Source organism: Tupaia chinensis, unplaced genomic scaffold (genome assembly GCF_000334495.1).
Source record: "Tupaia chinensis unplaced genomic scaffold, TupChi_1.0 Scaffold000063_1, whole genome shotgun sequence".
Lineage (NCBI taxonomy): Eukaryota > Metazoa > Chordata > Mammalia > Scandentia > Tupaiidae > Tupaia > Tupaia belangeri.
The window spans coordinates 248132-272026 of record NW_006159521.1 but is presented as its reverse complement, the minus strand read 5'-3'; the positions used below and the strand labels follow the sequence as shown (position 1 = coordinate 272026).

General features: G+C 43.5%; 2 protein-coding genes across 2 annotated transcripts in view; both read right to left on the bottom strand.

Annotated features, from left to right (window-relative positions):
• The window catches only part of UBAP1L (ubiquitin associated protein 1 like), a 25991-nt gene extending 22219 nt beyond the window's left edge, over positions 1–3772 (bottom strand). Inside the window, exons 1-2 of the mRNA XM_006141720.3 lie at positions 3179–3772; positions 2257–2364 (exon numbers count right to left, since the gene is read on the bottom strand). The gene's annotated coding sequence lies outside the window, so the exon portion shown is untranslated. The remainder of the gene's footprint in view (positions 1–2256; positions 2365–3178) is intronic.
• Positions 3773–5583: 1811 nt separating this feature from the next.
• On the bottom strand, positions 5584–23895 carry PDCD7 (programmed cell death 7; the record flags this gene model as incomplete). Its single annotated transcript, XM_006141796.3, is given in 5 exon segments — positions 5584–6707; positions 9091–9178; positions 9728–9964; positions 21749–21887; positions 23759–23895. Coding segments are annotated over 5 exon segments (725 nt in total), but the record flags the coding sequence as incomplete, so codon positions are not given.

Sequence of the window (23895 nt, the reverse complement as noted above, 5' to 3'; positions counted from 1 at the left end):
GGTTTCCCTGTCTCAAGGACTGGCGCCACTGAGCAGGCGCACAAGGACTCACCCCCTTCTCGAGTCCCCTGCTCGCATTTCTCTCTTAGATCTCTGGAATCCAGCCATTTCATGGGGACACCAGCCCCCGTTTCTCTCTCATGTAGACAGCTGGTCTGTACCCTTTCGGGCTCTATGATCATGACTCTGTTCCACACACTAAGGTAAGAGTGACTTTCTTTTCTTTTCCTTTTACCTTTCCTTGCTCTTCTTTTTTTCTTTTTATCTTCCCTCCCTAACTTCCTTTGATTCCTTTTCTTCATTCTTTATTTCTTCCATTTGTCAGAGGGCATACGCACTCCCCAGAGACAGAGAAGAGTGAGAAAGAAAGCAAGAAAGCATGCTACCCCCCCCCACACACACGAGTCATGGTCACAACACAACCCCATCTTCTCCATTTCCCCCTCCATTTGGGATTTTGGGCACACACACACAAACACACACACACACGCATGCCCAGTGTGTTTCTCAAGTCATTGGGTCTTGGATTTGAACCACACGGCCAGCCACGTGGCACCCAGCTGCCTTAACGATCAAACCACCAACCAGCTCCAAGAGTGATCATTTCAAAACACAAAATGAAGGCGTTTTCCTACTTAAAGCCTTCAGTGCTTCCTAGCTGCTTTCAAAATAAAAATTAAGGCTTCCCAAAGCCTTGCGATGTCTGGCCTCTGATCCCTCTCCTCCCACTTTAGCTGTGGCAGCTTCGATCACCGTGGCCTTTTGGTGACTGCAGGACATTCGCATAGGCTAGTCCAGGCATTTGCTATGTTCTTTCCCCCGTCCCTTCCCCACATCGAATTAAAAGCTGTTCATTTTTCAGAGTTCAACTGAAATATCTCTTCCTCAAAAAAGCTTCTTCTGAACCCCAAACTTGGTTAGGTCCACCTAGTACAGTGTCTTTGAAGGAAAAAAATGACTTTTTACAGTGATTCCTAATGTACTTTTGATCTAGCACACACATATGTAAGCTGAGTAATAATTCTTACTTTAAGTAATACATAGTTATTGTCTATTATTTCACCTAAATTTATAGAGCCCTATTCAGTCCTAATCTCACAGAACCATGCCATTTCTTCAAAGCATTGAGCATATTTTTAGACTGATAAGAAACTGTTCAGGGGCTGGCAGGTGGTGTGGTGGTTAAGGGCGCTGAACTCCCACATGGCCGACTGGTGGTTCAAGTCCCAGACCTGGTGGCTTGCTTTCTCACTTTCTCTCTCTTTCACTCTGTCTCTCTCTCTCTCTCACTCTGTCCCTTTCTGGTCAAGTTAAAAAAATAAAGTTAAATAAAATAATTCTTTAAAAAAAAGAAAAAAGAAAGAAAGACACTGTTTAGACTCTTAAGACCGGGACCAGCAGATGGCATAATGGTTACACTGCTGGACCCCATGTGGCCAACTGTGATTTGAATCTTGGACCCAGTGGCTGGAAACTCATGCCAGGTGCATGGCATATGCGTGTGTCCCCAAGATCCCAAGAGGAGAGTGGAGGCGAAGAGATTGTGGTGTGGTCATCCCCCTTTGGGAATGATTTCTCCCTGTCTCTCTGTCTCTCCAGTGAGCATATGCGCCCTATAGCAAAAAATTTCTTAAAAACAGAAGTACATATCTACCTTCTTCATAACCTGCAGAAGCACTTATCATAATTATAACAAATATCTGTATAATCATAAAGCTTCTTTATTCTAAACTCAGACTCAGGAGGGCAGGAGTCCTGTCTGCTCCTTTTTATATCTCTAGTACCTATCACAGTACCTGGAAAATGGTACAGAGAAAATCATTCCCCAGAGAAGACAGTTCAAACCCTATCCAGATTCTGACGCGTGTGAATTATTAAAGTTGAGAAAAGCGTCTATTATCCTACAGAGTTATATACACTAACACTTGCATCAAAGACCTTGATTTTTGCTTCAGAGACTGTGTGAAACCAATTTTATCTCAAAAGGCAAATTAAATCTACATTAGAAACAAATTCTTCACGGGTGGCCAGATGTGGCAAATCAGGGACTACTGTATGCAAAAAGGCGAATAGCTTATTATATGGGAACAGTTTACCAAGTCTAAGATTAAACCAACAAAAAAGATGTAGTTGGAAATGTCCCACTTAACCTCCATTCCCTATACTAAATCGCTATTAATGTTTTAACATTTACAATCCTTTTATATATTGCCTATTACGCTTATTTAAATGGAACGAGAGATAACTTGCACTTACCTTATAATTCCTGGGAGAGCTTCTCTGTGGACAAAACACGTAGAAGTGAAATGCCCAACAGATGGTTTAATCCCAGCTAAGCCTCTTGTTAGAGAAATCACGTGGACACTGGAACATGAATGGCTTTAGTGATTAAGTTGGTTAGCTTACAGCAGCAAATTCTTTGACATCATCAACCCAGCTACTTGGGCTAAGTACACTTAGTATTTAACATATAACTAATCCTTTTCAGTTTCCTAATCTTCCTTGCATTTATTTAATTTCTTAAGAATAAATGCTTTTGTTAGAGTTTTTCTCAAGTCCAGGGTCTCCTTTCCTACCAAATAAAAAATTTTCTTATATATAAGATACAATGAATCAAGAAGTCATTGGTTAATTTTCCGGTTAGTCTTTGGAATTTTATTTCTCTGTTTTCATTCACTTATGTTCAAGACACAGAGAATTTAGGTAAGAGTGTAGACAGACTCGATTCAGAACAGGGCTGATTTGTGTAGCTCCTGGTTCTGTCGACTGTAAAGAACAGGAACGACCAAGAATGACAAGTGCTAATGATGTGCACCTGTCATGCAGGGTCTGGTCTATAAACACCTTTTCCACTGAAGAGGAATCAGGACTCCCTGGAAAAAGGATTGATTGCAGGCCTGGAGTAGGAAATGTATAGATAAGCTTGGAACAGGACACTGGGACTGTGTAAGAACTCAAGAGCTGAGTTGTAAAAGTCATTTGGCCAGAGATGAGGCAATCGATAAAGTAACAATGGATTGAAAGAAAAATATAATTAGTTTAAATTCAAGTTTATGACACTTAAAAACAATTACCTAATCAGTTCATTGATTACCTTTGGAAGATGGTAGGGCACCAGCGCATTAATTTGTCCTTTTTTTTTTTCCCTTTAAATTTGCTAGAGGGTGCACGTACTCACCGGGGTAGAGGCGGGGAGGGTGTGGCAGGGAGAAAGTCCTGCCCTCTCCAAATGGGTCATGGTTGCATCACAATCTATTTCTCCATCCTGTGGGATTTCAGGCACACATACAGGGTCTCTTTTTAGAACTATTCCAACTAGTAATTGAAGAGTGACATAATTAAACTATTTCCAACCTCTAATGAATTAACAGACGTAGGTTTTGATCATCAGTGACTGCCAATTAGAGACAAGCAGACATTAGTGCCTCTTGAATGGATGTATACACCATAGCTATGAAGCACTCCTGCCAGTGTTCTATTCCAGATGTAGATTGGAGCTACCCAACAAAAACGTAACACAGGTAATTACACATCTCGGTTCAAGCTAGTCTCATTTCAATACTCAACAGCTGTATGTGGCCACCATATTGGAATAGGAAATGTGGTATCCCAAGGTTGCAATTAATAAGACCAAGATTATGGAAACTCTTTAGGAAAAGGGACCCTATTTAAAAAAAAAAATCACCAAAGAGTGAGAGAGTACAAGAGTACACAGGAGAAGACATAGATTCTCAGAAATTTTGAAGACACCAATGTGTGGCTTGTATTTAGATCCCGACTTGAATGAAATTTGAAGCACATTTGAGATAAAGAAATGTGAACACTTACTATTTGTGATATTAAGCAGTCGTTATTCATTTCTTTAGATGTGATAATGGTTCTGTGGTAAATTTTTTAAAAAGCATGTAAAGCTACATACTGAAATATTCATAGATGCAGTAATTTGATGTCTAATATTCATTTCAAAAAATAATTCAGAGTGAATGGTGGGGATATAGATGAAACAAGACTGGCATCAGTTGATAATTATTTCAAGTTACATGATGGGTATATGGAAAACGAGTTATACTATTTTCTTACTTTTAAATATATTTAAAATTTTCCGTAAGTTAAAAAAAGACTGAAATAAGATTATGATGACACTGTTCATATGAGGGGATGTCAAAAGTTTGTGGAAAAAATGGAATTAAAACATGAGTTTAGGGCTACCCTGTGGCCTGGTGGTTAAGGGAGGCACATTACACATGGCTGAGTGGTTTGACTCCCAGACCGGGCAGCTTGAAACACACACTAGGTACATATATGTGCATGCCCTAAATCCTGATACGATGAAGAAAAGAACGGATTGTGTCATGACCATGTCTCACTGGGGGGTACTTTTTACCTCGTTCTGGTGAGCACATGTGCCCTTTAGCAAAAAGAAAGAAAGTATGAGTTTGTTTCAGTGCAATTAATTTTGAAATCCATGCACAGATTTTTCATAATATGCATGTTCCATGAACTTTTTGAAGGCCTTCCTATTCTTGAACAAACACTATTGTGTTTTTGTTTCTAAATCTGTAAAGGACCAGTGGCTGCTGCCACCATCACTACAATAGACAATAAACCAGGAAAAACTTATGAAACAAAAACCAAACAACTACATTTTATTAAAACCTGTCAGAGGCCAAATGAGAGAAAAAAGGGAATGATTTTCCTCCATCTGTGTTAAATGCCCCTCTCCTTGGGCTCTGCAGTGTTCCTGTCCCTGGCATGCAGATGTCCCAGTGGCAAAGATGTCAAACATACAATTCAAAACTTTATTTCTACTTTTCTTGCATTTCTTAAGACAGCAAATGGTGGGTGGAGATTACTAACATAGAGGCACAAACTGCGTGGCCAATGTACCCTAATAATATTAGATTTTAAAGTTCATGAGTTTAGTTAGACTCGTACTTTGGAGAAGTGCTGGTACCATAACGCATAATGTATAAATTGACCAGTACAAATTTAAAAATCAGAAAAGGGACAAAGGCATTACTAGTATCTTACACCTAAGAGTGTCTGACTACAAGATATCATTTTCAAAATTGATGGTGGTCTTGGGAACCAGCAGTTAGTGTAATGTCTATGTCTCTGGACTCCCACATAGTCGACCGTGGTTCGCATCCCGGACCCGGTGGCTTGAAACTCACGCTGGGCGTGTGTGCATGCATGCCCAAAATCCCGAGAGGAGAAGGAATTGCGGTGTGGCCATCCCCCCAGGGGGTGATTTCTGGCTTTCTGTCTCTACATATCTCTGGTAAGCACATGTGCCCTTATAGTGAAAATCTCTCCAAAAAAAAAAAAAAAGTAAAGAAAAAAAAAGTTGATGGTGGTCTTTCTTGCTTATCCAGAGTTGGATTCTGCAGACAAGGTTTGGTATTTGAGAGTCACTTTCCTATAGCAAATGCCTTTTTAACAAATTTAAATTTTAAAGTGAAAATGTGTTTCATTAAAGTGAAAGTGTGTGTTATCTGGAAGGCAACAAATTGGGGCAAAAGCTTCAACTAAAACATACAAATAATATTTATTTAGTTTTTTGAAAACATAAATAACAAAATAATCAGTGCAAACCAAACCAAATAAAAAAAATGACATATCACATGATCGTCTCCAAGCACAACAGTATTTATTAATGAATATAAAAAATAAATTTTATTATTTCTATTTGCTTTCCTCCCAGCTTTGACTACACAGATGTTTTTGGAAAATTGAGTGTTCCTAAGAAAATTCCACAGCCATACTGGTTTCTACACTGTGACTGAGTGAGGTTACAGTCCCACTCCCATAGGGAAATAAACTCTTATGCTTAGGGATCCTGAACAACTTAGACATATAGGAACTTACAAAAAAAAAAAAGTGCCTTTATTAAGATCCTTATAACATGGGAAAATGCAGCCATCGTATATTAAAACACAATCCATTTTGGATATAGGTACTCTGTCCAGGTTTTAAAATCTCTCCACATGACTACCAAGATCAGGCCACCATCTTTTCTGACAGCCCAGCCTGCAGCCACCACCCATGTTCCTAACTAAGCCTCCTACACTGCACCCAGATTGAGATGAATAAAACCGAAGAAAAAGTATCTGTGACTGTTCCCCTGGAAGTCAGGGCTCTGTAGGCAGGAAAGGCAGGTTCTACATCAAGCTTGCCGTCACAACCACACTTCCCATGGGTGTCAGGGCTGTGACTCTACCCAGTACATCCCTGTGTTTGAATGAATTCAGTGTACTTTACCCCATGACCATACAAAGAAATCTGATAAGTTAGCAAGTCACTCTGCACCAAGCCCCTCAAAACAGAGGCAAATTTGGTGAACCCAGTCCACTGATCATGGTATAATTCACCAAGGTCCTTTCCTGAAGAACCATATTAATCTCCTGATTCAAGAGGCATCTCTGGCCAGGACAAAATTCAAAAGGGAAGCAGAAGTTCAGGGTAGGGTCATGCCACGTGGAGCTTACTAGTCACAGTTCAAGTCTGTAACACAAGACGGAGCATCATTTGTATTTAGAGCGTGAAAAAGTGCTGGCCAGACCACACTCCTGGAGCATCTTTTCTAAGGCAGCTTAATGGCGGTTGCCCAGATGTCGTTGCTGGGGAGCGGGGGAAGGACCCATCCTTGGGGAATGAAGTTGCCTTTGGGGTGATCGGACGGCACCAAGTACTGATCCCAATCATGCCTTAATAAAAACAGTGCAGAACAATTATTTATTTCTGTGTCAGTCAAAGCACAATGTCCAGCAACTATTTTATTTCTAGAATTTCCTTTTTGAATGACTGATATACACAAATCCATCTTAGAACTTGAATTCTAGGAATTATGCAAAATATGATTTCAAAACTGTACACGTAAAAGGAAAAACTGAAGAATTTACAACCTATGGATAACTAATCTTGTGTCTGCTCTCTGGGCTCTAAGCTGTAAGAGCTCGGAAGTCTGCCTGTATCTTAATAAATATATAATAAATATACAGTTGATCCTCATTATCTGCGCACTTGCCTGCCACTGAAATTGATTTATAATCTCAAATTATTACCTGTGGGCTTTCGCAGACACCTGCAGACCCCAAGTCACCAAAATGCACATATGGCCAGGGTTGAACAGGTAACACTTGCGGCTCTTCTACCATAAGCAAGCACCGTTCACGGTCTACCTAGCGCCGTGATTTTCACAAAAGCACATCTGTGGGCTTCTAGGGAACCAGCAGTTAGCGTAATGGCTATGTCGCTGGACTCCCACGTAGTCGACCGCGGTTCGTGTCCCGGACCCGGTGGCTTAAAACTCACGCCAGGTGCGTGTGCGTGCGTGCCCAAGATCCCGAGAGGAGAATGGAGGAGAAGGGATTGCGGGTGACCATCCCCCCTGGGGGGTGATTTCTCGCTTTCTGTCTCTATGTCTCTCTCTGTCTGTCTGGCGAGCGCACGCGCCCTACAGTGAAAATCTCTCCAAAAAAAAAAAAAGCACATCTGTGGGCTTCTGACTGATGCTTTCTCTGTTTAAAATGGCCCCAAAGTGAAGTGTGGAAGTGCAGGCCAGTGCTCCTCAGTGTGAGATGGCTGTGGAGTGCCTTGTGCTGAAAACATGTTAGATCAGCATCGTGTAGGCACGAGTTACAATGTGGTTAGCCAGGAGTTGATAGTAAATCAACAATATGTACCAGGGGTCTCCAAAAAGTTCATGGGAAATGAATTATGAAAAAATTGCATGTGGCCAGCAGGTGGCATGGAGGTAAAGGTGGCTGGATCCCACATGGCTAACAGTGCCGTCTTGGCACCGGCGGCTTCTAAATCATACCAGTCACATGGTCATGTGTGCCCAAAATCCCAAGAGGAGAATGAAAGAGGAGGAAATGCAGCATAGCCACCCCCTGGGGGAGGGGTGATTTCTCATATCGCCCCTCTCTGGTGAGTGTATGCACCCAGTAGCAAAACTGGAAAAGAACAACAACAAAAAACCTGCATGTATTTTAAATACTTTTGTACCAAAATAAATCTGTACTTTAATTCCATTTTCCATAAACTTTTTGAAGCCTTCTTGTATTAAATGAGGTATCTTGGAACAAAAACAACATATAAAACATGGTATTAACTAGCTCATCAAAATGTGACCAAAGGCTGTCAAGGGTCTATTGAAATATTTCCTTTCTGAATGATGGTTCGATATTCTGTAATCCAGTGTCTGCAGTGGCCCAGTCTAACACAACTCCATAAATAATGAGAATCAACTGTACTCTTGTTTAAAATCTAAACCTTGTGTACAAGCCAAAGAAAAAAACTTTTCCCAGAACATAAACTTCATATGCTAAAGAACATTCTTTCATAAGACTCACAAATTGCTAGAGCTTTGGAAGAGACCTCAGAGGTCACTTGGTTTTGATGATTTTCAATGGATACTGAAGACCTTTAGGACCCAAGTAGATTTTTGGGGGAGTCTGAAAACAACAGAGTGCTCCTAGGCAATAACACATTTTAACTGTCCGGGAACCCTTTATTCAATTTGGTTTACATACTGCTGTATCAAAAGACTGCATTTGTAAAGAGTGTTGCTGCTAAAGTTTAAGGCTACCTTCTACTCCACCAGCTTCATCTGCTAGGTGAGGTAAGTGAGACCAAGGAAGCTGAAAATTTCCCCCAGCTTCTTAGCAATGGCTGACTCCCCTGTGCCTGCTCTCTGGGCTCTAAGCTATAAGAGCTCAGAAGTCTGTCTGCATCTTAAACAGTCTCAACAGGCAAAGTTCACAGGGGAGGGCTTCTTCTCCAGGTCTGATTAGCACCAGAGAAGAATTAAGAAAAGAAGGCTGCTTTCGATCAACCTAACAGCAATAACATGGGATAATACCGAAAAGCATTCATGGCTGGAGTTTCAGTTTCTTCACTTATTAAAATAGGGACATCTACTTTTCAAAAATGAATGAGGACTAAACGAGACATATGTGGCATTCTTATACCTGAGAAACATCATATATTCATAAGGAACTTTTAAAAAGACATCTTAATAGGCACTTCATCAGGTACTTCTTGCTACCTGAGAGAAAGGCCACCCAAAAGGCCTGCCCCTCTGACCTTATTTGGATGAGTGCTGGCAGGGAGTGCTCAGCTTGGAGGTAGTACTGCCGGAAAGGCTGCAAGAGGTGAGCAAGTGGGAACTCATCTGAAAGAGAAAAGGCACAATACCACGTCATTGTCACCGTGCTTGATATCTGGAGTGTACTTCTCAAGGAAAGGTGGCTGAGTCTAGGACTATGACAGTACCACTGAATGTGTTTCACTGGGGGCCGGACGGAGGTGCAGCACTAAAACACCAGGCTGAGAGGCTGACCCACGTGGGAAGTTCCAGGTTCACATTTGAAGGCCCCCTTCAGTACTCCAGGCACATATGTGCCCACGATCTGGGGGCTGCTAAGGCGGGAACAGGTCATGGCACTGGGACCCTGATGGAGATCATGCCTTTCTCTCTCACATTCACGAAGAAATCAACTTCTTAAAACAAACAAACAAAAAACCCTGTCTCTCTCTGGCAAGCACACAAGCAGAAAAAAACATATTTTATCTGTAACCATGCATTCTATGTCATAGCTTAGAACTTCAAATCTGGAGGATGTCATTTGTTGCCTACTACCTCCGAGCTTAAACTGAGATCATTCACGACAAAAGAGCTGTCAGTCCAATCTCTTTCTTCTCTGCTGGTTGTGGAACTTACCTGGGTCCCCAAATAACTTGGACTCAATTTCACGTTTCTGAAGTAAAAATTTTTCTTTTTCTTTTCTCTGCTTCTTTTCTAGTTCTCTTTTCCTCTCTTCCTCTTGTTCTCCTTCCAACATAACTCTGAGGGCCCTCTCTTCAGCCTCATACAGTTCAGAGCGTTTTTTAATGAGTTTTCTCAGGCGCTGAAGGTGATGTTCAAAAGTCTCATCTGCTGAGGCTGGAGGACAGACCCCTGGGCAAAGAGAACCAAGAGATGTTTTAGATACAACTTTTACTTTGATTTTTTAAAATTGATAGTTTTGATGATAGGGCATTCGCACTCACAGGAGAAAGATTGGGGGGGTAAGAAATCACCACCGGGGGGATAGCCATGACTTAATCCTTCTCCTCCATTTACTCAGGATATTAGGCACGCAAACACATGTACTCTGCACGTTTTTCAAGCTGTCGGTCGGCCATGTGCAGTCCAGCACCGTAACTACCATGCCACCTGCTGGCCCATAAATACAACTTTTTCTAATCCCCAAATCCATGCTCTAATGAGGAGACTCATAGTCCTATCTATAGTATGAATTTGCTTAGAATTTGGAACTTCTACTTAATCTTCAAGGCTTAACTTGACCTTTTTGAGCCTCCAATTACTGAAATACTACCCTGACTTTCTGATTCCTCCCTCTGGCTCACACCCCTTAAACTTTAGTTTTGTTTATTTCTGATTATTTTGATCCTCCATTTAAATAGAGCTTACTAAATTTAGAGAGGATCTTGCCTTTTCTTCACTGTTTGTGAAATTCCTTTAGCCTCAACTTCCAGACCTAACTAATAAATAATTCTCCCTCTGAGTGTGAACTTTGGGAGGAAGATCCACTTAGCCAACGACCACACTGACCTCATAGCCTGCTCTGACACTAAGGTGGCTAACTGTTGTGATTTGCCTACTCCTAGCACTGAAAGTCCCACATCTCAAAAAAACCATTTTGTTCCAGGAACACCAGAATGTTTGTCAACCTGACTGAACTATGAGGTCAGCTAAGAGTTCAGAGACCAGGGCTAAGATCATAATGGGAAATTTCGATCACAGAGTTGTCATTAGGTGATACCAAAAGGCTGCTAATTTTTTTTGAAGTGATAATAGCATCGCACATATTATCAGATAATAGCATCACAGTGGGTATTTGTGTTCTATTTTTGTGCATGTGTGAAACTTCTCATAAAGAAAGTTTTATTTTCTTTTTTTAGAGTTTTTTGCTATAGGGTGTGTGTGCTCACCAGAAAGACAGAAAGACAGAAAGTGAGAAATCACCCCCCAGGAGGGATGGCCTCACCGCAAGCCCCTCTCCTCCATTCTCCTCTCAGGATCTTGGGCACACATGCATACATGCCCAATGTGAGTTTAAGCCACTGGGTCCAGGACTCGAACCACGATCGACTACATGGGAGTCCAGCAACATAGCCATTACGCCAACTGCTGGTCCCCATGAGAAAGTTTTTAATGAAATAAACATGCGAGTGGACAGCAGCTGTGCACTCACTCCCATAACTGCCCTATCATCCAGAAGTGGCCGAAGCTGCTAGGTGACTCAGTGTAGCAATGTGGATGGGATCCATCCTGTCAGTCCTGGAAGAATTTAAAGAAAAATGGATTTGCCCAGCCATGTGGCACAGCAGTTATGAAGTGCTCTGCAATGCTCAGGCCATAACAGAAGCTCTCAGGCTCGTCAACTGAGGTCTCCCTGTGCAGCAAGCACAGAAGCGTGTGTCTGTGATTCAGACCAGCTGGGGATGAGTTGGGGCATGAGGATTCTGATCAAGATGTTTGTCTCTCTTTCAGAATAAATAAATAATTTTGGGATGAGCTGATGGCATTACATTAATGGTTATGTCGTTTGATTCCCAAGTAGTCAGCTGTAGTTCACATTCCAGACACAGTGGCTTAAAACTCATACTGGGTGCATGTGTGTGCATGCCCCAAATCCTGAGAGAATGGAGAAGGGATTATGGCGTGGCCAACCCTCTGGGAGGTAATTTCTTGCTTTCTGTCTCTGTCTCTCCAGTGAGCAAATGTGCCCTGTAGCAAAAATCTATCTTTAAAAACAATAAAGAATTTCTAAAAAGGAAAATTTATCACCCAAACATCTTAACCATCACCCACCATTTTTATTTCCCCTTCAGTCTTTTTGTCCATATATTAGTAACTTCATATAGTTCAACCAACTATAATACAAATACCACGTATATAATAATAATACCACGTCTCCATGTTGATTCTTGTTTCTCTGCTCTTCACAATGATTTAATGACTCTATCCTATTTCAGCAAATATTGTACCATAATATAGTAACAAGCTCCCTACAATCGGGCACTTAAGCTGTCCCAAGTGTTACTCTATAATGCTACAATGGATACAATGAATGTTACTTTTTTCCTTCCTATTTCATTGTTTCTTTCTTTTTTTTTTTTTCTATAGGATGCATGTGCTCACCAGAGAGAGAGAGAGAGAGAGAAAGAAATCACCCCTGACCCTGAAGGGGGATGGTCACACATCCCTTCTCCTCCACTTTTCTCCCAAATATTGGGCACACACTCACACATGCCCACATGATGTGCCTCGAACTGCCAAGTCTGGGACTTGAACCACGAAGTTGGCCATGTGGGATCCAGTGCCTTAAACTCTGAACCACCTGCTGACCCCTCCCTTCCTATTTCTGTAAGATATTGGGCTGTTAGAAAAGTTACTGCAAAAATGTGTCATGACTTTTCCAACAACCCAATATATTCTCAAGAATGGAAATATTTATGGGTATTTTTCAAGAATACCAAAATGTGAACGGCTTCCTTTTTTTCCCCCAATAGAGATTTTTGCTATAGGGCACATGAGGTCGCCAAAGAGACAGAGACACAGAAAGCGAGAAATTCTCCTCAGAGGGAATGGCAATGCCACAATCCCTTCTCCATTCTTCTCTCGGGATCTTGGGCACACACACACGTGACTGGTGTGAGTTTTAAGCCATTGGGTCCAGGCCTCAAACAGCAGTCAACTATGTGGGAGTCCAGCGACATAACCATTACAGCAGTCAACTATGTGGGAGTCCAGCAACATAACCATTACGCCATCTGCTGGTCCCCAAACTAAAAGACTCTACACGTTTACTCGGACACTGGACACATGACCAAAAGAGAGTAATTAGCAACATTTCTTGGATGAAGAGTTGATTCTTCATCTGAATGATGTCAGCAATTTATGCTGCTAACTGTAAAGCACAATACTGCCTCCGGTTTTGAGCACTGCATTTTTGGCTGATAAATGGCAGAAAGTAATGGTTCCTCAAGTTCAACAGTTTTGTTTCACATGAAGTTTTACTGTGGAGGTATTCTTTTTTTTTTTAAAATAATTATTTATTTTCTTTTTTATTTATTCATTCGTTGATTTTTTAAAATTTGATCAGAGAGAGACAGAGGGTGAGAGTGAGAGAGAGAGGAAATGAGAAAGCAAGCCGCCAGGTCCAGGACTTGAACCCTGGTCAGCCATGTGGGAATGTCCAGCACCTTAACCACCACGCCACCTGCTGGTCCCAGAGGTATGATTCTTTTCCCCCTCGCCCTCTACAGGTAAGTAGTTGTGGGACTCTCCTATATTTGCCTTCAAGACTGATGTTCTTCCAAATCATCTTCTCATAACCGCTTTGCTTGAATACGTTTTCACTTACTCTTCTCAACTATGAAAACTCTATTACTCAAATTAATCTTGTACGCTGCCGGGCTAACAGTTTCCAAGTATACATAAAATTCTTATGGATTACACTGACAAATTTAAGCTGTCACTATGTTGCTTTGTAATAATTTTATGACTTTGTTTCATTTCTTTATCTGTACCTTTTCTGTGCAGGGACAGACAGTAAATATTTCAGGCTTTGTAAGCCACAGAATCTCTGCTGCAAGTACTAAAATCTGCAACAGGGCAAAATGCAGCTTCATGAGCCCCGATGTGCCCCCAGGCAGTGGCCCTAGGCCATCACTCTGCCCCCTCTGCTCTCCCTTAGCATGGTTCTGTGGCCAACCTGATGCATGCCTCAGAAGCAGAACTCCTTACAAAGTCTTCCCCTTGACCTAATGTCCTGACAATTAGGTTCCCTCTGCCGCTGAGACACTCCCCTAGTCCTTACCACCACTGCCTTTGCCTCTACTTCCCTTCAGCCACACACACCTTAGGGCCTGGTCCAGTCTTTGAACCTCAGCGTAATCAGAAAAAAAGCTTCCCACCTCTGAAGGCTTAAATCTGACTATTCTCTTCTCCAACTACAACCTTCTACTCTCCCAGTGCTTCCAGTCATTTTTCCCCAGAAACCCCTGTCGGCTTCTCCAAAACCTCCAGATTCCATCTTTTCCTCACTTTTTGCCAAAATTTGTGGTCATTCATAAAATAAACCCCAGTAGCTCCTGCTGGGTGCTCATCAGCCAGCTGCAGACTATTCCTGGAGTAAGTACCCACACACCTCCACGTAACCATCCTCCCCGGGTCTCTGGCTGGCTCTCACTCGTTCCTCACAGCAGTTATGTTGAACCTCAGCTCTCCTAAAGTCCTGCTTCTCTATGCAAACCATCAATCCTCTTTCCCAAGAAAACAGGCCAGAGGCTAGGAAATCCCTCTGCTGCTTTCTGCCCCTTGCTGCACACTTGCATTACTACTCATCCTCACCTCCATTTTCATGCCTGTGGGGGACTGTCCTTTCCCACTGAAGTTAACCCCTCCACCTACGATCTCAATCTCCCTACCTTCCATGAACCTGAGCCATCAATTTCCCTCCTGCTTCTCTTTGACTCTCCCCCTTCTACTTGCTCCTTTCCTCATAAAACATACTCAATCTCCCACCATGACCCAAAGACATACAAAACACCACCTGCCACACACAATGTCAGATACCGACGTTGTTCCTTCCTTTCTTTACAGGACATTTTTTTAATAAGCTGAATTCACTCTTTGCTTTTCTTATCTTCCCCATTCACTGTCTAACTTCTTCTAATGTGGTTTCTATCCCCAGCACCCTACTGAAATTCTCACAGATGTTTCTCTTTTTCTTTAGAGAAATGTTTGCTAAAGAGATATTTGCTTTTTTTCTTTAGAGGGATGGCCACACTGCAATCCTTTCTCCTCCATTCTTCCCTTGGGACTTTGGGCATACATGCAAATGCACCCGGCGTAAGTTTTAAGCCACTGGGTACACAGTTGACTGCAAGGGAGTCCAATGATGTAACCATTACACCAACTGCTGGGCCCTCCACAGATGTTTCTTACCCTTTATATAACTTGATAATAAAAATAATAGAAACTAAGGCTGGCCCCATAGCACCATGGTTAAGCACCATGCATAGGGAGCTAAATTCTACATGGCCAACTGCAGTTCAAATCTCAGCTCTGGTGACAAGAAAAACACACCAGGTCCATGTGCGTGAGTCTTCAAAATCCTGATGGGATCGAGAAATGGAGGGGGAAAATGGCTGCACACCCCATGGGGGTGCTTTCTCTCTCTCCCTCTGACAAGCAAAGAATAAAGAAAGAAATAATAATGTGAAATATTGATATAGCATTTACTATGTGCCAAGTCTATTTTAAGTATTTTACACATGTTTACTAATTTTATCATCACATCACCCCACAGTTAGGCATTATCATTATTCTCTTTCTGAAGATGAGTATACCGAGGTACAGAGTTTATGTAAACTGTTCAAGAAAAAGCACCTGCCACTTTGCAGAAGGAGAAAGTCATCCACCTCTTCCTCTAGAAGCCTATCTTTTCCTCCAATCTTTCTGCTCTCTCTTGGGCTCATCTTTATCTACCTTGACTTTGACATTCCATAGGACTTTGCTTTTTGGGGACTCATCTCAAACTATACAACCGCCTTAAGGCCACTGACTCATGGCTACACACTGACGAATTGTTTTCCTGTAGTTTGCTATAGGGCATGTGAGCTACCTGGAGAGAGAAAGAGGAAGGGAAAGTGAGAAATAACCCCCAGAGGGGATGGCCACGCTGCAATCCTTTCTTCTCTGTTCTCCTCCAGGGATTTTGGGCACATGTGCCAAATGTAATTTTTCAGGCCACCAGGCCTGGGACTCAAACCACTCCCCAGGCCATGTGGGATCAAGCTGCCTTAACCTCTGTGCCACCTGCTGGCCCCACAATGATGAACTCTGATTACTCCGGTTGTACCACAGGTATCTCAAACATAACAGGTCCCAAAATGAACTTGTCACCCCTAAGCCTGTTTTTCTCTGTCCCCGCCCATTTTTAAAAAAAGAGATTTTTGCTGTAGGGCGTGTGTGCACTCACTAGAGAGACAGAGACAGAAAGTGAGAAATCACCTCCCAGGGGGGACGGCCACATGACAATCCCCTCTCCTCTATTCTCTTCTGGGGTTTTTGGGCACACATGCATACGCGCCCAGCGTGAGTTTTAAGTCACTGGGTCTGGGTCTAAACCGTGGTTGACTACGTGGGAGTCCAGTGAAGTAACCATTATGCCACCTGCTGTTCCCCTTGTTTTCCTTCTTAATTGGAATGGTATTCTGTAGTCCAGGCTAGAACCTGGAATTCACTTTTTTCTTCTGGTTCTCATATACTGAGTTTGTTTTGCTACAGTGCATGTGCACTTGCTAGAGAGCTAGAGGGCAAGAGTACAGAGAGTGAAGATGAGAAATCATTCTCAGTGGGTGGGCATGGCCACACCTCAATCCCTTCTCCTCCATTCTCCTCTTGGGATTTTGGGTATGCATGCACACGCACCTGGCATGTTTTTCAAGCTATTGGGTCTGGGACACAAACTGTGAAGTTGACCACATGGGATCCAGCCTAATTAACCTCCACGCCACCTACTGGCCCCCGAATTGTTCTTATGCATGCTTCTATGTGCGTGGGCACACACATAAGGCTCCTTTACGGCTTTACTTTTCTCCAACCACTGACTCTTAGTCATGCCCCTATACTATCCCTGCCCATTCTATAACAGTCTTACCTGTCTTTCCCTCCTAGATACTCCAAATCTTTCTCTGCCCTGCCAGCACTGACCGTGTCATCATTTCACTGTCCACTTACATCTCTTAGTGGTTCTCCACATCTTTAAGCATAGGCACAAGCTCTAGCCTGGTCCCCAGACAATTTATAAGTAGCCCTGCCTACACATCTGGCCCCCTCTCACGGCACTTATGTGGAGGTGCATCCTAAAGACAGAAGTTACAGAGCTGCTCTCTTTTTTTTTAAACACTTGGTGCACCAGCCGCTAGATGCCAAATCATTTTACATTCACATCAGTTAACTCCAGAGGCTGCTTATTACTTTTTTTTTTTTAAACATTTGGGTAACTAATTTATGTAAGGTTATACAGGTAGCTATACAGCAGTAGTAGAAACCTGAATCCGAGTCTGACAGAAGAGCCCATGGTTTTCTTTTTAAGAGGTTTTCGCCATAGGGTGCATGCGCTCAAGGCTGCTTGTTTTTATAAATCACAGTTCCTCTTTCTTTTGAGCCAAAGTGAGAAAGATTAACATGGACAAATTATGTGGTAAACTCACTTGGCCGAAGTTTACTGAGCACGATTTTTCTAAGCATCTGCCACTTTCCAGAAGGAGAAAGGTTATCCACCTCTTCCTCTAGAAGTGGAGGAAGGTGATGTGGCAAAATATTAAACGGACATCACCTTATGGTGGAGGTGGTGTGGCAAAAGATTAAATAGCAGCCCTCAGGTGTGGGAGGCTGCGCACCAGCGAGTCTGCCGAGGTTTCTCAGAGAGCAAACAATTACCGTGATTGGTTCCCTTCCAAAAACCTGACCTTCGAAACCTTGCTCTGATTGACCACTAGAATCCCTCAAATTTGCATATCCAGCACCTCATGATTGGTCCAAAAGCAACCAATCACAGCCCACCGTTTACAACCAATCAGAGTGTATATAACCACGATGCCTGGCCCACAGTAGCCAGACGACAACGACGACCAGGAAGACAACAACTGATGAGCCTGAAGAGCTGAAACACTGTGCAGTCTCCAGACGACCCTGAAGATCCTGAAGAGCTGACACTGCATTGTCTCCAGATGACCTGGGAGACCCTGAAGAGCTGTAACACTACATCGTCTCCGGACGACCCTGAAGAGTTGTGACACCACATCGTCTCCGTGCTGCTCACAGTGGACGATGCGACCCTTAAGAGCTGTGACACTGCGTCGTCTCTGTGCTGTTCACAGTAGACAACGCGACCCTTAAGAGCTGTGACACTGTGTCGTCTCTGTGCTGTACCGTGCTGCCCACAATAAACAGACGACACTGTCTTCTCCGTGCTGTAACACTACGCCGCTTGTCCCGGCTCTCACTCCTTCACTCAGGAAACCTGTTCGGCTGTCCCCCCGGGTCGGGACACTCAGGTTTTACTTTTTAAGGAAGAAAGATGGGTAGACCTTGTAGATTCTTACTCCTCTCTGATGTCAAGTGCCCTCAAAGTATCACCATAAAGTCATCTGATTCCGAGGCCCAACTTGGGATTAGCCACTCTGAAGGCTGGCATGCAGGAGCCATTCACTTACTGGGCCGTCAGAAAAGTCACGACTTTTTTTTTTTTTTTTGAGAGGGTTTTGCTATGGGGCAGGTGCACTTGACAGACAGAAGAGAGAGACAGAGAGACAGAAAGTGAGAAATCACTCCTCAAGGAAGATGGCCACGCCACAATCCCCTCTCCTCCATTCTCCTCTCAGGATCTTGGGCACACATACACACATGCCCAACATGAGTTTAAGCCACCAGGTTCGGGACTTGAACTGCAGTCGACTACATGGGAGTCCAATGACATAGCCATTATGCTAGCTGCTGGTCTCATGATGTATTTTTCTATGCAAAAATGTGTTATGGCATTTCCAATAACCCGATAGCTAGTGAATGAGCCTGGTCAAATACAAAACAATCACATCCTAGAAAAACTTTAAAAAGAGTCTAAAAGAATTAGTTTTAATTTACATTTTAAAACCATACAGGAGAGGGACCAGCCATGGTGTAATGGCTATGTCGTTGGACTCCCATGTAGTCGACTGCGGTTTGAGTCCTGGACCTGGTAGCTTAAACTCACGATGGGTGCATGTGCGTGCGTGCCCAAGATTCCAAGAGGAGAATGGAGGAGAAGCGATTGTGGCATGCCATCCTCCCTGGAGGGGTGATTTCTCGCTTTGTCTCTCTGTCTCTTTCTGGTGAGTGCACATGCCCTACAGCAAAAACTTTGCCAAAAAAACCTAAACCATACAGGAGAAATCATTTGCTATAGTGGAACTTCCTAAATTTGTGTACTAATATCCTAGTGGCTGGCAAGGGCCTACAAGCCACTAAATCAGGCAACGAGATCCAAATCAGGTACAAGTGAGAAGGAGCCAGAAGTTATCTCTGACCCTCAGGGAAGGAGGAGGATGGCACATCTGTATTTTGTTCTGTAGTGTGGTAAGACCTTAAGATGGCAAATCTGGGCCAGTCGGGGGTATGGTGGTTAAGGCTAGATCCTACACGGCCAACTGTGCAGCTTAAGTCCTGGACCCACTAGCTTTAAAAAAAAAGGGATGAACAGATGGCATAATGGTTACATTACTGGACTCCCATGCAGTTCAAGTTCTGAACCTGGTGGTTTAAACCTCATGCTCAGGGTGTGTGCATATGTGCTCAAGATCTCAAGAGGAAAATGAAAGAGAAGGGACTGCAGTGCAGCTAACCCTCAGGGGGTGATTACCTGCGTTCTGTCTGTCTCTCTCTGTGTTGGTGTCTTCAGTGAGTGCACACACCTTATAGCAAAAAAACAAACAAAAACAAAAACAAAAAACCTCTCTCTCTCAAAAAAAAAATAAATAAAAAGAAAAAGAAAAGAAAAACACACCAGGCATGTATATGTGTGCCCAAAATCCAAAGGATGAGGAAGGGCCTGTGGTGTGGCCATCTTTCCTGGTGAGTGCTTCCTCACTTTCCTTTCTTTGTCTCTCTCTCTCTCTGGTGTGCGCACATGTTCTCTAGCAAAAAAAAAAAAAAAGAAGACAAATATGGGACTGAGGGTCCTTCAGATGAATAGATTGGCGAGAACAAAGATCCAAACAGGAAGCACAACTGGGTGACTTCTAGAAAACCAGCATGGCAGAGACCAGCAGATGGTGTAATGACTACATTGCTGGACTCCCACATAATCAACCGTGGTTCAAGTCCCAACCTGGCTAATTAAAACTCACGCCAGGTGTGTGTGCGTGCGTACCCAAGATCTAGAGAGGAGAATGGAGGAGAAGGGACTATGAAATGGCCATCCCCCCTGGGGGGAGGATGTGATTTCTCATTTTCTCTGTCTCTCCAGTAAGCGCACACACCCTATAGTAAAAAATCTCTCTTAAATAAAAAGGAAATAATTTTCAAGCCACAGTGACTGGAACTCAGCCATGTGGGAATCCAGTGCCTTAACCACCATACCACCTGCTGGCCCCAAAATGCAAAGAACCTTAATAGCAATAATTCTAGTTACAATAATACAATACTGCCGAGTTGATTTTATTCTAGATAGGACATCTTGGCTTAACATTCCAAGATAAACCAATGGAACAGAGATACATATCAATAAAATCAAGATAAAAATTATATAATTATACCTCTCCAAAGATGCAGGAAAAAAAATTTGACATTCCAGACTTTTGTGGAGAGGCTTCTTAGACTGCCTGGCTTTGGTGCCTGCAGCTCCCTCCACAGGTGGTGTGGTAGTTAAGGCACCAAACTTCCGCATGTCTGACCACAGTTCAAGTCCCAGACCTGGTGGCTTGATTTCTCACTTTCTCGCTCTCTCTCCCTCCTCCTTCTAATACGTGTGCATATCCTATAGCAAATTAAAATAATGATGATGATGATGATGATAAATGAAATCAAAGAAAAAAAGGAGACTGCTGAGGTCTGAGTCCAAAAAGTGACATGCAAGGCAGTTGGAGATAGTCATACAGTATATAAGGCACTCTGCCTTATCAAACCATTCGTACATCTTGAAATTGCAATGATTCAGATTTTTTTTTCTTAGAGGTTTTTGCTATAGGGTGTGTGTGCTCGCCAGACAGAGAGAGACAGAGAGACAGAAAGCGAGAAATCACCCCCCAGAGGGGGGATGGCCACGCTGCAATCCCTTCTCTTCCATTCTCCTCTCGGGATCTTGGGCACGCATGCACGCCTGCAATGAGTTTTAAGCCACCGGGTCCAGGATGCAAACCGCAGTTGACTACATGGGAGTCCAGCGACATAGCCATTACGCTAACTGCTGGTCCCAATGATTCAGATTTGAAATGTATCTGAAGGAGTGTGCCAAGTTTTTAACACCTTCCAGAATACCAAATAAGGATAGGAAAGTTTTTACTTCGGCACAAGGACAAAGCTGAGCAGCCAGGGCAAGCCCACTCAGAAAGGTGTGGCCAGGCATGCCAGGGGCAGAAGAATGCCGGGGGTAGAAGTCATGAGTTGGGGGAAGACGGTGCAGTGGGTTCCCACGCCTGCCTTTTACCAGCCTTGGCTGCCAATGGCTCACCATCTTCTGCGGCTTCAAAACTCTGAGTCCAGTTATTCTACAGGGTGAAAATAATGAAGTACCAAGTATCTGTCCTTCAAAAATATTTGGGGTGGGGAGGCAATTAGGTAAAGAAGGGGAAGGGAACAGGGAAAGAAATGAAGTAGAACGCAAAACCACAGTACCTTTCCTTGGGAACCAGCAGTTAGTGTAATGGCTATGTCGCTGGACTCCCATAGAGTTGACCGCGGTTCGCGTCCCGGACCCGGTGGCTTAAAACTCACGCCGGGCGCGTGTGCGTGCGTGCCCAAGATCCCGAGAGGAGAATGGAGGAGAAGGGATTGCGACGTGACCATCCCCCCGGGGGGTGATTTCTCGCTTTCTGTCTCTGTCTCTGTCTGTCTGGCGAGCGCACGTGCCCTATAGCGAAAACCTCTCAAAACAAAACAAAACAAAACAAAACAAAACCACAGTACCTTTCCTGGCTGCAGCCTCTTTCCTCAGTTTCCTCAATTTCTCCAAAGCCCGAAGAATATCCACCATTCTTTTGGTATCTGCTTGTTTCTTTCTCACTTCAGCTAGTACACCATCAGCAGCAGCTTTGAGTTCCTGCTCCTGGAGGAGAAACAGAGCCCATGAGACCATTATTCGCAATCACCTTACAACCGACCAGCTGCCCTCTGGCAAGATTTCAGAGGACCAGACAGTCTAGGGTTAACAGGCTCTACTGAATCTACATCCCAACTTCCTGTTTTACATGTTTCCCTGCAGCCAACGGACTAGACCTTTCCACTGATGGTGCAATCCTCGTCCTCAGAGCTTCCACATGGGCACTAATCCTTCTTCCTTCCTCAGTGTTTTCTTAAAGTGTGATCTAGAAGCATGTGCATTCAACTTACCTTGTGAAGTTGGTGCTCTTGTTAAAAATGTAGACTCCTAGACCTAAAGATTCAGATTCCCAAAGAAGATAAGGAATGGGATTGGAAAAGCACAGAACTCTGCAAAGTCTGAATGATGACCCACACAGTTTGTGTTCCGCTGCTCTGAAGTCCTAAGAATCTCTTCCACATGACAGCCTTTCAAACATCTGATGACTACTATCCCAGCCTTCTCAAGGTGGTTCACCGGTAGACTAAATAACCCCAGTTCTTCAAGCTACTCCTCAGGGGAAGGACCTTCTTGCCTAAAGCTCTCTCCCCCATCTGTCAATGAAGTGTCTAGAATCCCACCATGATAGCCAACCGACACCATGCTATTTCACTCTTCTGCCTGGATTGATCTCTCCGCCTGGAACTGCACCTGTTGCTTTCACCTGGTCGACTTTTCTAGACTCAGCTCAGCTGTCATTGTGTCATCCAGGAAACCTTCCCCCAGTGGAACCAAAACCTTTTCTCTGGACTCTTATAGTACTAAGAGTTGAATCCTAACTCGTACCACGCTATAAATTGATACGAATCCCCGTGGGGGTCTAGGAACCTCGATGACAAGGGACATGTCCTATTTTCTCTATCCCCAGTATTCCACGCTGGGTCTGACATATTATGGTCCCTCATGGAATGTCTCCTGAACTGACTCAAACTCCCTCAGACCAAGGTGTTGCTTCTCCAGGTCATTTCCTTTATGCAATGCAATTCCTGAGGGTGCCATGAGGAAAGCCTGCCATTAATACACTTCAGTGAAATTAACTGACTAGGGAAGAAAAAGACACTTGATGACTGTGTAGAGTAGAGGGAGAGGGAAAAGGAACCTCAGCAGCACTCAAAGTTAATGACGATGCCTTAACTAATTGACCAACTTCCATTTTCACCATGTCCCTACTTAGAAGCTTGAGATCAGTAAGTTTTTGAACCAGAAAACATAGGCTCAAATCCAGAGTAAAGGTACCACAGAACCAGCTGCGTGACTGTGTGCAAGTTAACCTATGTCTCAATCTGCAAAATTGGGACAATATCTTTTATTTCTCTAGGAGTAATAGATTCAAGATCTGGTCTGACGCCTAAAAGATGTAAGAGGACTTCAAAAAGTTCTTGGGGAAAAAAAAATGGAATTAAAGTACAAGCTTATCTTGGTCCAAAAAAGTGGAAATCCATACAGTTAAGGATGTCCGTTTTCCATGAACTTTTTGAAGCCCTCTTGTACATACAATAGTAAGTATTCAAAATCACCACCGTTGAACCTGGGGATATCTGGTTTAAAACTTATCAATGAAGGAATCCTGGGGCAATTTCTGTTGTCCATCAGCCAATGAGGGTATATGGTCCTTGAGGTAGGGCCCCAGTTCTCCATATTTTGTGTTCATAATTACATCTGAGACAAGGTCTGGCTGTGGTGATCCTCCTGCCTCGGCCTTCCAGCTGGGATTTCAGGCACCACCACCGAGCTGGGCCTTTATGTTGAAGCCCTGGGAAACAGCTTCTTAATTCCTCGCCACCGCCTTGGGTTCCAACCACCACCTCCTACCCCGGCACACGCCCCTCTGCTCTCACCCGCTTTTTCTCCTCCACCTCCTGCACGCACTTGACCCTCCAGCGGTCGATCTCCTGCTCACGTTCTGCTGCCCGCGCGGCCTCGGCCTCCCGCTCGGCCTCGCGTTCCCGGGCCCTCTCGCGAAGCCGCAGCCGAC